We start from the raw sequence: 14,477 nt of genomic DNA, 5'->3' as shown, positions 1-14,477 counted from the left end.
TAATTATTTTGTTTCTGATCATTTTGCTTTATATATTTTGAAGTTCTATTAATGCTAAGTATAAATAATGAAAATGTAGGCATGCTATTTCTTTTTGATGAATTGACTCTTTTATCATTATGGAAGTTCTCTCTTTATCCCTCCTCCTCCCCACTGTTTTTCCCTAAAGTGCTTTCAACACTTTAACATTGTTCTTCCACTGTCTTTTGGGCTCTGCATGTTCTGAGAAGTCTGATAATTCTTTAGTTTTCTATACATAATATTTTTCCCTGTCCACTTTCATATTTGTCTTTTTATCACTGATTTTTTCAGTTTATTTATCGTAGTTTTTTTTTGTATTTATCCTGCTGGAGAGTCATTGAGCTACTGTGTTCTGTGGGTTAATAATTTTCCTCAAATTTGTAAAATTGAAGCTAATACTTATTACTACTTTAAGAATTTTTTTGCTTCTTTTAGCCCATCTCTTTTTTTTTTTTTTTAAGGCAGCGTCTCACTCTGTCATTCAGGCTGGAGTGCAATGGTGTGATCATGGCTCACTGTAGACTCAACCTCCTAGCCTCAAGTGACAAGTGATCCTCCCACCTCAGCCTCACAAGTAGTTGGGACCACAGACACAGGCCACGAGGCCTGGCTGATTTTTGTATTTTTAGTAGAGATAGGTTTTGCCATGTCACCCAGGCTGGTCTTGAACTCCTGAGTTTAAGTGATCCACCTACCTCGGCCTCCTAAAGTTCTGGGATTACAGGAATGAGCCACTGTGACTGGCTACCTAGGCTTTCTACTGAGAGGTGATTTCCGGACTGAAAAAAGTTACCAGAGCCCCAGTGACCTATGGGGTATTATCAACCAGTCTGAAATGTGTGTAAATAGAAATGGGGCTGCAAGGTGAATTGGCTCACACCAGTAATTCCAGCACTTTGGGAGACCATAGCTGGCAGATTGCTTGAGCTCAGGAGTTTGATACTAGCCTGGACAACATGGTGAAACCAAAATATAAAAATAAATTAGCTGGGCATGGTGGTGCATGTCTGTGGTCCCAGCTACTTGGGAAGCTGAGGTGGGAGGATCACTTGTCACTTGAGCCCGGGAGGTTGAGGCTGCAGTATCCGAGATCGCCCCACTGCACTCCAGACTAGATAACACAGTGAGACCCTGTCTTAAAAAAAAAAAAAAGTAGATGTGTTGGGAGGGAAAGTGATAAATCAGGTGCTGGTATAAAGTGCAGACTCCTCAGTACTAATGACTGGTAGAAGAAGGGAGATAGGAAAACTCTGGTGCCTAACACACTTGGGCAAAAGGTGGCAATTTATGAATCTGGATGTTTTATAGAGGCTATTCCTTAGCAGCTCTGCTAAAGAGTTCATCACTTTAATTCCAAATCATTGGGCAGTCAAGGTAATATCCAAACTTTTCTGATTAGAAGGGCAAAGGTTATTGACAGACGACTGGACCAACCTTATTGGCTCTAGTGCTGGCAACAGTATTGTGTAAAGATAATTGTTAGTCCAAATACCTGGGATAGAGCTAAGGCTAAGATGAGAGCTAAGGCTAAGTCGATTATACAGCTATTTTTCTCAGAATTTTATATCACAAAGACCTTTGTCAGCCATCAAGGACCAGCTTGTTTCTTCCTTTTGATGAGAGGAATGAAATAATGTCCCCTTATTCTCGCTATGTCACAAGGACATTCAGAGCCATATTTTATTCTCAATTTCTTAATTGTATTGCATATTTCTTAATTGTATTGTATATATATATTAATAATGGTAAGTGTGCCTTCTTTTTTTTTTTGTATTTATCTTATGTATATTCATTTCTGTGAGTTCCCTAAGATAATTTCTTTTTGGAAAGGAAGCTTTAAAAATCATTTATTATATAGTTTATAATCCAAGGTTTAGTATTTTGTAGTTTTTTCTTTACTGTACTTCCTTAGCTATTTAGATAACCAGTAATTATATGTCTTCAAGAGTTGTATTTCCCACTGGTGCAACTATCCTCATAATAATTGGAATAATGTGACCTAAAAGGGAAAATGTTATTCAAATTTACTTATAATGAATGCCATATGACATATTTTTTGTATTCTTATTCTTCAGTAATATTTTTGAGGTCAGGCACAGTGGCTCATGCCTTTAATCAAAACACTTTGGGAGGCCAAGGTATTAGGTTTACTTGAAGCCAGGAGTTTGAGACCAGCCTGGGCAATACAGCAAGAGCCTATTTCTACAAAAAAAATTAAAAACTAGCCTCATTTGATGGTGCACACCAGTTGTCTCAGCTACTTGGGAAGCCAAAGCAGGAGGATTGCTGAGCACAGGAGGCCAAGGCTACAGTGGGTTATGATCATGCCACCACACTCCAGCCTGGGTGACACAGTGAGACCTCGTCTCAAAAACATATATACGTGTTTTTTTGTTAACAAGCAAGTATATTCTTTTTTTTTTTGTTTGAGACAGAGTCTTGCTCTGTTGCCCAGGCTGGAGTGCAGAGGCATGGTCTTGACTCACTGCAACTTCTGCCTCCTGGGTTCAAGCGATTTTCTGGCCTCAGCGTTCCAAGTAGCTGGGATTACAGCCACCAGCCACCATGCCCAGCTAATTTTTGTATTTTCAGTAGAGACAGCATTCCACCATGTTGGCCAGGCTGGTCTTGAACTCCTGATCTCAAGTGATCTGCCCATCTCAGCCTCCCAAAGTGCTGGAATTAAAGGTGTGGACCACTGTACCTGGCCATATTCTTTATAATGAAACATACTAAAATTTTTTGATCACTTAAGTATTTGAAGTGCTAATATGTAATTTCTTGAACATTTATTGTCTGAGAATAGACAGAGGCTTTTAATGTCTCAATGAATCCTACAACCTCCTAAATTTGTTATTTCTTGATCTTTTCTGCATCAAACCTTACCTAGGAGCTTTTATCTTCTATCTATTCTTAGCGTCTTTTGTGCCCCTGTTTTCAAGTGTTAAAATATGCAGTGCAACTATGGCCACAAATAAGTTTCCTATCTTGAGTAATATACACTCCTCATCTAGTATTCTTCATAGGAAAAAACCATGGAAGGAGGTTTATACAATAATCACAAGAGATATTTATATATTTCCTTAAAGTGCTATTTTATTTAAAGCCATGACTATAAATAGCTCCATTCATGGCTCTAGGCTCATATGTTTGACCTTATGGGAAGAAGTATCATAGAGTATCTTTGAATGACCCTGAGGAGCTGTCGTTTCCAGAGATGATCAGCTACTTACTTGGAGCTGTTGCATTTGATGACGTGAATTCTATTTTTGGAACATGAACAGATTTAGGATCTGCTGCACTACAGTGCAACTGAATTATTATGAGCTTCATTATTATTCTCTTTATCTTCTTTGACAAAAAATAGCCTTTTACATGACTGTGTGATATTAGATATGCCCTCATTGTATATAGGGGAATTGTTTGCTTCTTCCATCAAATCTATCTATCCCCCACCCCAGAAAAGTCTTCTGACAGAAAGTAATTGTAAGCCTAGCTCAATATCAGGCATATTTTTATTATCTTCATTTTATTGATGAGAGAGTAAAGACTTACGGAGTTTTGGTAACCTCACCAAGGTCAAATAATTAGTAATGGCCACAGCCAGGAATTTAGCCCACATGTTAAAGCCCTGTACCCACACTCTTAACTTATTCACATCTACTTCTCTCTTAGCTCTCAATATTCCCATCTGGAGACTGGCAATAATACCCTTCTCTAAATAGCATTAAGAACTTAGATTTTAGTTCTGCCTTTGCTGCTAGCTGGGCATGTTGGAAATACTGCAGTCTTCATGGGCTTCAGTTCTCTCAGCTGTAAAATGAGCATGTAGGTGGGGAGATATACAAGATTCCTTTCAACTGTAAATTTTATTTTATTTTATTTGAGTTTAAGCATGATTTTAGAAATGCAAACTACATTGTAGTTGCTTGATGGCAGTGGATGCTTTCCTCATCGATGCTCAGACTGACGTAGCTTGTTCCCCACTCTCTGCTACTTTTTGATTTGCCAGCAGCCTTACTCTGCCGGGCCACACCTTTCACCTTTCCATCCTTGCTCATTCATCATTTGTCTCCCCATACACTTCCAGCGAGGAGTTAGAGGCTGGGGTGGATAGATGCCATACCTTCTCAGCATTTTATCTGCCTAGCTGGTTTGGTGACATTGTGTCATTTAAAACCACTGAGAATGAAAATGGGGGCAGTTGCATTAGTGAGCGTTGATTTCTAATTGACAGATGCCAGCTGTGAGACTACACTTTTGCCAGAGCTCTGTCTTCCTAGATATAGACATGAATGATTATACACACAGCCACATACCCACTCTACAAGTACTTAGCAGTGTCGCTTTCTGTTAGCTACACATCTAGATTGCTGTCATTCTTGCTTGTAAGTACACATTTGAATAACATAATGGAAGACAACCTGTCTACGTTTACATATCAGTTCTGATATTCACGGTTGAGAAAACCTCACCTCTTAGGTTTACTTTACATCAAGTATGATGAATGGCCTTGGGCACTCCAGCACAGAAGCTAAAACTCAGGAGAGTTTTAAGCTGAGGGATTTTGTTTTCTTCTCTCCTCTTTTTGGATGCATAACCACTTGATCATTGCTGCCAAACGAGGGCTTGGTATGATGGGAGAATTACAGGAAACAACCTGAAAGGCACTGTAATTTTGTCCCTTAGGGACTTTTGTCCAGATCTGCTGATTATATAGTATGTTCACAGATTTCCTTTTGGAAATTGGTGTATTTTTATTTGCATGTTTTTTAGATGATTAAGGACAGTGTCTGGTAAATAAAGTTAACTTTTTAATGAAATGTAGTTTGCGCATGAATCTTGGTATGAATGAGGAAATGGGTGTGCCATGAGTTTTTACTTGATTTTTCAAAACCTTGCAGTACATTGAATAAATTTTTTCAGTACAAATTACAAAACAAAAACACTGTTGTGTTTAAGGCCTCTCAGCTGAAAAGGTTTAATGTCTTTAATAATCACAGTGCTTCTTGTGGGAGAAGACATGATAATATATGAGGCAACTATTTCAACAAATAGTTCCCAAATCTCAATTGCTTACAATAAATATGTATTGTTTTTATGCACTGGCCTGGGAGTTGGCTAAGGTTCATTGACTGAGCTTGGCTTCAGGCTTGTAGGACTGTGCCTGGATCAGATGTTCCAAGTCTCATTCCAAGCTCCCAAGGGCAGAAGCACAAGGCCAGGCATGAAAACACACTGTGTATCTCAAGGTCTTGGCCCAGAATTGGCACACTGTCACATTGCTTACATTCAGATGGCTAAAGCGAGTCACGTGGCAGGGGAAATATACCAGAAAAGGCTTTGGGTCCATGATCAGAATGCAGGGAGGGAGTGAAGCAGTGGGAACAATAATCCAATGTACCCCTGCTAGACAGACTGATTGATTCCATTTTGGAAAGATGAGCTGTGGACACTGCCTCCTGTTTTAAATGGCATATTACCTTTCCATTCTGTCTGCTTCTGTTGTTTTGATAATTGACAGCAAAACCTCAGGCTGATGTTATAGATTAGCATCAGGAAGTGCAGCTCATCATGTGAATGGTTTTGAAAAGCACAACCTTTCAAAGTGGTTCCAAGGTAAGTCACCCTATCTTTACTGTGACTGTGCTGTACGTTGTATTAACCGTGGTCAGCTGTACAAATAACCTATGTGTTTGTGTGTGATCGATCAAAATGTTGAAGAAACAAAATAACTAATATCAAGTAAAAAACGGATTTGTAATATGCACACGAAAGGGAAGGACACAAGTTTAAATTGATAAAACTGATTCAATTTTTCACAAAATATTCTCTAAATATCTAATACCCACAAATCTATTTGTATCAGAAGATTAAATGACAATTGACTGTTTTGACAGAATATATTTATCCAATTTCAGATAATTTTCTTCTCTTTTGATTAAATTTATCCAGCTAGAGAGACTAGTTTGGGTACTACCCATTTTAGTAAATACAGACATATGCTTTATTTTTTACTAAAAATGTTGTGTTTGTGTTATTAAAACTCTCCATTCAAAAATTATTTTATAAATTCATTATAGTCTTCAGAATGTAGACTTTGTCCTATGTCCTAACCTACTTTGTCAGACTTTTGACAATAACGGTTTTATGTTACTTATTTCAGTGTTACTCATGGTCCTTTTCTGTCCAAAGGATTCTTACCAAAATAATTATGCATCACAGTTTTACCTTGCATGTTTCCTTCATAGGGATATTGTCTGGTTAAACCTTAGGTATTAGAAATTAACGCTTTAAAACTAAAACCATTTCCAGAAAGAAGGTAACTTTCATTGTTTCTGCTTAAACTTTACATTGTTTTTCCTCTGCATAGAGAGTGAATTTGATTGCATGCCTCACCTCATTAATGCAGTATTGGATAGCCACTGCAGGTGTGTGAGGGGTCTGCATGTGTGTTTGCATAAATATGCATGCATGTGTATGCATGTGAGTTTTATCAAGGACCCCAAATCCTTGTTATTGTGGGAACTTTTCACTCTCTTGTATCTAAATGATGAACTTATACTCACCAGACAATATGCCTCTGATGATACAGATGTCTTACCTCAGGTGTTGTACATTGTGTTTTGTGATATATATATAATATATTTTATTTTATATTGTTTTATTATTCTGTGCAAACTTTACCCAAAGCCAGCAGTTACTTCAAAAGAAAAATGAAAGGTGGAGGGATTTAAAATGAGGGATGTCATTAGTAACTAGTACATCTTGGAAGATTGGATAGTACAGTGAGAGTATACTGTAAACTTGAAAACGTTTATACCAAAGGTGAACAGAAATAGTCTAGGAGGAGGATGAGCCATATAAATAGAAGTTAAAAGAGGTCTGAGATTTAATTTCTTCATCTATTGAAATATAATCAGTACTATCTTCCTCAGAGTCAACATGAGGATAAACCAAAGGTGCTAAGCAGAGTGCCTTCTCCCTGAGGTTCTTTTAGGCATTAGTTCATTTCTGTGTTTGAGACTAGGAGTGGGTCGCTCCAAAGCACATGAGACTCTAAATGAAAGTCCAGAAGACTGTCTATAGACAGTCGGTAGTGAGGGGATTAACTGGAAAGGCATTTCCTCTAAGGCCTTTGGCCCAGATCAAGGAAGAGCCTGGGTATGCTCTTCTAGACAACTGTGTTTGTAGATGTGAGCATAGACTTGGAAAGCCCTGGACCCCCATTTTTGTCAGTGGCTGCAGAAAGGTGTTTTTGTGAACAGCCTGCTAGAGGGCAACTGTAGAAACACTGCTCTGCATCATCTTTTACTTCGAAGTGTGATTGAAAACCAACAAACTCAGCAGGCAAACAATAGCCAAACCTTAGCCGTTTTCAAATTTTCTTTCTTCTAAAATGTTACCCTAATATAAAGGAGAAGCAGGCTATCCTGCGGTTCCTTTGTGAGCTTACTTACTCTCAGCTCATGTTTTGTGTAAGTCAGGTTTCAGCATGATAGAAGCCATTGGTTGGCTTTGGGTGACTGCCAAACAGACTCTTACAGGGATTATGTGTAATAAACACTTATCATATATTCAACAGTGATCTCTATTGCAAAATACACTGAGCCTAAACCTTTAACTTCTGCCTAATTGCTTAATATTTTGCCAAGGTTGCTTACCAGGAATTAAAAGAGGACTAGGAACTTGAGTGCTATATGAAACATTAGAAGTGATCTAATCTGGTGTTTTCCAAACTATGTTCTAGTACACCATTAAGTGGCTTGTGACATGTTTAGCAGCTGTCTCTTTAAATAGATTCTGTAGTCAAACAAGTTTGGAAAATGCTATTGTACAGAACTAGGTTTTCTTTGCTAAAGGATTCCCAAGGTCTTTAATATGCTAGCGCAAATCATGGCTCTTTAAGAGATACATTCAGATGGCCAAAGCGAGTCACACGGCAGGGGGAATATATCTAAGAGATACAGTACGTAGCTTTTCTCACACTTTACTGACCATAAATTTCTTTTGTTGTAGAACACGTATTGCCATGTTAAGAATAGAATGTTAGGCAGGGGCCAGAGTGTAGTCATTAAAAGCATGGCCCTCTATTGTTAAACTGCCTATGTTCAAATCCTAGCTTAACCATTTGCTTACTTTATGATTTTGAGCAAATTGCTTAACTTCTTTGTACTTCAGTTTCCCCATTTAAAATGAGAACACTAACGATACTTAACTATATGTTATCATAAAAATTGAAGAACAGAGCTAAGAACAGTGTCTGGCACATAGTTAATGATTATCATCCTATTATTTCTTGCCTGCAGTTTAGGTAAGAATGGGCTAGACTTAATACCTTTGATTCTAGAGATGACAAAAGCAAATTCCAAATAGGGGTTTCTCATGCACTGCTCACTAATTCAACAAACTGACCAAGTCCAGTATGCACCATGGATAATTATTCTATTCCCAGAAATGAACAAGACACAGCTCCTGCCCTGGAGAACACACACATTAGTGACTTGGCTCAGATGACACTGTTTAGGAATTAACAGGAAAGCCAACAGGCCAGGCCTCCTGACTCCTGTCCCTTAGCTCCTCCTCTGATTCCATTCTGAGACAGAACGGCCCACGCAACCTCTAAGCAAGAATATGGACCATAGAGTACAGCCAATAGACTTACCTTTTCAAATTGGGCATGAAGGCTTATGTTGTAATTTTCTGTTAGCTTGATCCAGAAATTGTTGGGAGAAAAACTTTAGAAGGAAAGCAATCTCTTAAAAATATAACTTAGAAAGTAAAGTAAGAGATAGTATGAAAAAGTCTACGTAAGAGTTCCCCAAGTATGGCTTTATTTATTTATTTATTTGGCTGCCATGTCACTGATGGCCTTCTCTCTGTTTGTTTAGGTATCTCCTCTGAGAGCTTTCCCTGGGACGGCTTCAATGAGCAGACACTTAAAGACCTTCCCAATAGGGATGGAGGCACGTGGGTTCTGGGCTACAGAGCAGGACCAGCCTGTCCATTTTTGCTTCACGAGGAAAGGGAAAAGTCAAACAGAAGCGAATTGTACTTGGATCTCCATGTAAGTAGAAATCTTTGTGATTGTGCTGGTTCTTTGTAGTCAACAGAGGCTCATTTCATGTGAATTTAATGTAAATTATATATATAAAGCTTCATTTAATGTATGGATCAGTGTATGCATCATTAATGTCATGTATGCATCAGTATGGATAAAAACATCAGTGGGCTGCAGAAATCAAGATGCACCTTGGTGATCCGAAATTCATACTCTAGAAAGTAACTAGCAACTTGTCTAGAAGTGACTGTGTTTGTCATTTATCTGAGTCTTTTCGGAGCACTCTGTTCATTAGCTTTGCAGCCTAAATCTCATTGTGGGAGTACCCAATGGTTTCAAGTCATTTCTTAATATCCTTTTACGAAAAATTTGTGAATAACATATGTAAGCCAACTGATTTGCTCTAGATTCTCAAATGAAATCCAAACAGCCTGCCTTCCTTGCATGTTCATGAACCTTTCTGTCCAGCTGCTCAAATAACAGGTGAATAGGTTGGCAGGAAATCTGCAGAATATAGGATGATGCATTTAAAAAAATAAACTTCTGCTTTCTTTTTTTTTAATTTTTGTTCCCTTTTAATAACATCTGCAGTTCTTTTTTGAATTTATTTTTTATTTTTATTTTAATAGATTTTTGGGGAACAGGTGGTGTTTGGTTATATGAATAAATTCTTTAGTGGTGATTACTGAGATTTTGGTGCACCACATATAAGCACTGTACACTGTACCCAATGTGTAGTCTTTTATCCTTCACTTCCCATGACTCTTTCCCCCAAGTCCCCAAAGTCCATTGTATCATTCTGATGCCTTTGCATCCTCATAGCTTAGCTCCCACTTATGAGTGAGAACATACAATGTTTGGTTTTCCATTCCTGAATTACTTCACCTACAACAACAGTCTCCATTTTTATCCAAGTTGCTGCAAATGCCATTATTTCTTTCCTTTTTATGGCTGATTAGTAATCTGTGGTGTGTGTATATATATATACACACACACATATACATGCCACATTTTCTTTATTCACTCCTTGATTGATGGGCATTTGGCTGGTTCCATATTTTTGCAACTGCAAATTGTACTGCTATAAACATGCATGTACAAGTATCTTTTTTGTATAACGACTTCTTTTCTTCTGGGTATATACCTAGTAGTGGAATTGCTGGATCAAATGGTAGATCTACTTTTAGCTTTTAGTTCAAAAAAACATAGCCTTCTCCTTTTTTTTTTTTTTTTTTTTTAAGATGGAGTCTTGCTTTGTTGCCCAGGCTGGAGTGCAGTGGCACAATCTTTGCTCATTGCAACCTCTGGCTCCTGGATTCAAGCGATCCTCCCACCTCAGCCTCCTGAGTAGAGCTGGGCTTACAGGCGTGCACCAACACACCCAGCTAATTTTTGTATTTTTAGTAGAGATGGGGTTTCACCATGTTGGCCAGGCTGGTCTCGAACTCCTGACCTCAAAATGTTCCTTGCCTTGACCTCCCAAAGTGCTAGGATTACAGGCATGAGCCACCGCACCCAGCTGCCTTCTCCTTTCTTATTCATTCATGTTTTCATCGGCACAGAAGTTGACTACCCCTTAGAAAGCACTAGCTGGGGTTCAGCTACTTCCACATTTAGGTGGCTTGATAGAATTTACCAGATTATTGTGATATTCGGCAATACCTCTTTACCCATCCTGTCACAGATGCTTACCTGTCACAGATGAGGTGAGCACCAGAAATCTAAGAAGCACTTTTCCTTTTTTTAGCTATTAATTTTAATGTCTGTTGACAATCTTGCGTTCTCTCCAAGTTATTACTTTCAGATATGGAACCATGTGTTTGACGAGTGTGGGTTAAGTCTGTGGTGTTCACATGGGTGGCAATCAAAGAGCAGGAGAACCTTGTACTTTTCATAACCATAAAACCATGGTCACTGTATGTCATTTTAGAATAGCATTCCACATTCTGGGTACTACAAAGGGTAGTTTAGAATGAAGCTGAAAGATGAGAAATCTGCAACCCTGCAGCAGATGACATGGGAATAAAGTTTTTTATTTTATTCCCCTATCTAAAGTGAAGTTGTGCTTCTTGAGAGATGTGCTTAAAGCAGGAAGTGTAACAGTGACATCTGTTGGTGAGTTACTTTAAGTTGCATTTGCCACAAACAGCAGGCCTAGAGTGTAAAAGTGCTGAAATAGATGTTGAAAAGCTACTTTTTCTTCTGTGTTTAAAAAAAATACTGTCTATGTGTTTTTTTAAATTGGCTAAACTATGTATTTCTGGTTTTCCTTTTCCTCTGTAAATTAAATAATTTTTTTACTTAATTTATTACAATTATAAAAATCCTCCACAATCCTTTTCAATTTTTCAATAGAAAAATTGAAATACATAGTTACAGTGAAAAAAAAAAACTCATAATCTTAGCAATGATGACTGTTACAATTTGATAAATTTGCTTTGTTTTTTTTCACTAAGTATGGTTTGTTTTTCAATGAGAGATTTTTTAAAAACATATAAACATGCCAGATTTCATAACCTCCTCTCTTTTTTAACCAATTACTCTCACACTGCTTATACAGGTTGTTACAAGCACATTATATATGTGTTTTAAGTGATCGAGTTATATTCCCCACAATCATATGCCAAAATTTATTTACTCATTTCTCCATTATTGGATATTGAAGTTGTTTCCAGTTTTGGAATAGAACCACTATTTGGAAAGAAAATAGCATGACCACATGTATGATTTTTCCTATATCCTTCCCCCCATTATTTAGGACTATTTCTTTATAATAAAATTCTAGGAGGTGGATTATTTTCTATAAGTATTTTTAAGTTTTTTATATTTATCACTAGATGAAAAATATTTCCTGAGCTAGCCTTTTATGGGTTTTATATATATTTATATGTTACATATACATAATATATAAATTATACATGTGTATATATGTATAATTTTAATATATTTACAATATATAATGTGTGAAATCAAAATATATATTTGTATATTTATATAAATACTGTGTAATTAAAAATAAATATCTGTTGCTTAGTTTTTAATTAATCTGAATTATAAAAACTAAAATGATTTCTTTAGATTATTTTCTGGATCAACAGTTTTTATGCTTTGGGGCCTGTGTTTCCTTCCTCACTTCCAAGCCCTTCTCCCCTCTGTGGACAGTATGATTTGACTCTTATATGTTTAAATGTTAATATTCTAGGTAAGGTTTCTGTCTGAAAGGATTATATCTATTTAGAAAAAATGTGTATCGTGTAAAAGACTACACATTGGGTGCAGTGTATACTGCCTGGGTGATTGGTGCAAATCTCAGAAATCGCCACTAAAGAACTTGCTCATGTAACCAAACACTACCTGTTCTCCAATAACTTATGGAAATAAAAAAGTAATTAAAAAAAGAAGAAGAAAAGAAGAAGAAGAAGAGGAGGAGGAAGAGGAAGAGGAAGATGAGAGGAAGGAGGAGGAGGAGGAAGAAGAAGAAGAAGAGGAGGAGGAGGAGGAAGAAGAAGAAGAAGAAGGGGAAAAAGAAGAAATAATGAGCCTCCTGTTAATGACTAGCAGCTCACAAAAACCCTTTTCCTCTGCTGGGCTTTGGACTCACATTGATCAGCCTTAGACATTGGACCAGCACTGCTGTGCTTCCAGTTTTAAACCTGACTTTCAGTGTCACCATCAGAATGTTACTTTCCTGAGCCTTTTTTTGTGACTACACTGACTCATTAGTATGTGATGCCAGCTAAAACATTTCATACTTGAAATAATTGGTGGGAGTTTGGTATCCGCGTGTCAGGATGGACACTGGCATTAAGGTCGGGGCTGTTACTAAGTCTCCTCATTTAGCTGGGCATTCGCCTTTTAGTTACTAAACTATGAGAAGACTCAGGGGTTCCTTGGGGAATGGCAGGAGGTGGGATTGGTGTAGGACAATCACTAGGGAGACTCTGGGCAACATTTACTTAACAAACTAAATGGAAAAAAAAAAACCCCTACTCTACCCTCACAACACTTCTGACATTCTGAGACCAAGTGTACATGTTTTTCATAACAAGCAATTCTCAATTCTCTGTAGAGACCAACTAGATGTTCCACAATTCAATTCAATTAACACGATCTACTTGGAATTGTAGTCAGATCCCACAAGGTAACGATTCAGTCCTACAAAACTGGCATACCTCAGATGCCAGTCACAAGCAGTGGGTTCCCAGGTTACCCATAACTTCTGTCCAAATTGGATACAAATAGGAGGCTCCTATGACCCCCTCCTTGGGCTCAATAATTTGTTAGGATAACTGTACAACCCAGGGAAACAGTTTACTTACTGTTATGAGAAAGGGGTGTTGATCTGGACCCCAAGAGAGGGTTCTTAGACCTCACGCAAGAGAGAATTCGGGGCAAGTCCATAGAGTAAAGTAAAAGCAAGTTTTCTAAGAAAGTAAAGGAATAAAAGAATGGCTACTCCACAGGGAGAGCACAGTGGTATGGGCTGCTTGAGTATACCTATAGTTATTTCTTGATTATATACTAAATATGCGATGATTTATTCATGAGTTTTCCAGGAAAGGGGCAAAGATTTATTGAACTTAGGCTCCCTTCCCTTTTTAGACCATACAAGCCAACTTCCCAACATTACCAGGGTCATGGCACTGGGAGTGACATGGAAGTGTCTTCCAGCACGCTAATGCATTATAATTAGCATATAATGAGCAGTGAGGATGACCAGAGATCACTTTTATAGCCATCTTGGTTTTGGTGGGTTTTGGCTGGCTTCTTTACCACATCCTGTTTTATCAGAGTCTTTGTGACCTGTATCTTGTGATAACCTTCTTTCTTACCCTGTAAGAATGCCTAATCTACTGGGAATGCAGCCCAGCAGGTCTCAGCCTTATTTTACCTATCTCCTATTCAAGATGGAGTCACTCTGGTTCAGACATCTCTGACATTACCAATTTATTACAAAGGATATTTTTAAAGGATACAAATGAATAGCCAGACCAAGAGATACATAGGATGAGGTCTGGAAGGGTCCCGAGCACAAGAGCTTCTGTCCCTATGGAGACAGAACTTCTTTGGTTAGGGTTTTTATGCAGGCTTCATTACAGTGGTAATTAGCTCAACCTTTAGCCTCTCCACCCTTCTGAGGGTGAGTTGTTGGGGACCAAAATGTCAACTCCCTAATCACAATGTTGGTTTACTTGACAACCAGCCTCTCATCCTCTGAAAGTCACTTCATTAACATAAGCTCAAGTGTAGTTGAAAGAGGCTTGTTGTGAATAACAAAAGATGCCCCTTTTACCTTTATTGCTTCTGAGCTGTTTCAGTAGCTGAGGACAAAAAGCAAATATCATTACAACTTCTATATATACTTGAATATATTTGAGTATATTCAAATATTATT

General features: G+C 37.8%; 1 protein-coding gene across 11 annotated transcripts in view; it reads left to right on the top strand.

The window, feature by feature from the left end:
- The window catches only part of FMN1 (formin 1), a 415,109-nt gene that overhangs the window by 96,832 nt on the left and 303,800 nt on the right, over positions 1 to 14,477 (top strand). For 7 of the 11 annotated variants that reach the window (XR_008474691.2, XM_035259914.3, XM_035259915.3 and 4 more), the window contains one exon: positions 8,913 to 9,088. The exons of the other annotated variants lie outside the window; for them this stretch is intronic. Coding sequence is in view for 6 of the 7 variants with exons in the window: in XM_035259914.3 (XP_035115805.3) it covers positions 8,913 to 9,088 (176 nt within the window). In the remaining variant the exon portion in view is untranslated. The remainder of the gene's footprint in view (positions 1 to 8,912; positions 9,089 to 14,477) is intronic. 11 annotated transcript variants of the gene reach the window in all.

This window comes from Callithrix jacchus, chromosome 8 (assembly GCF_049354715.1).
Source record: "Callithrix jacchus isolate 240 chromosome 8, calJac240_pri, whole genome shotgun sequence".
Classification (NCBI taxonomy): Eukaryota; Metazoa; Chordata; class Mammalia; order Primates; family Cebidae; genus Callithrix; species Callithrix jacchus.
This window is presented reverse-complemented; position numbering and strand designations above follow the sequence as displayed.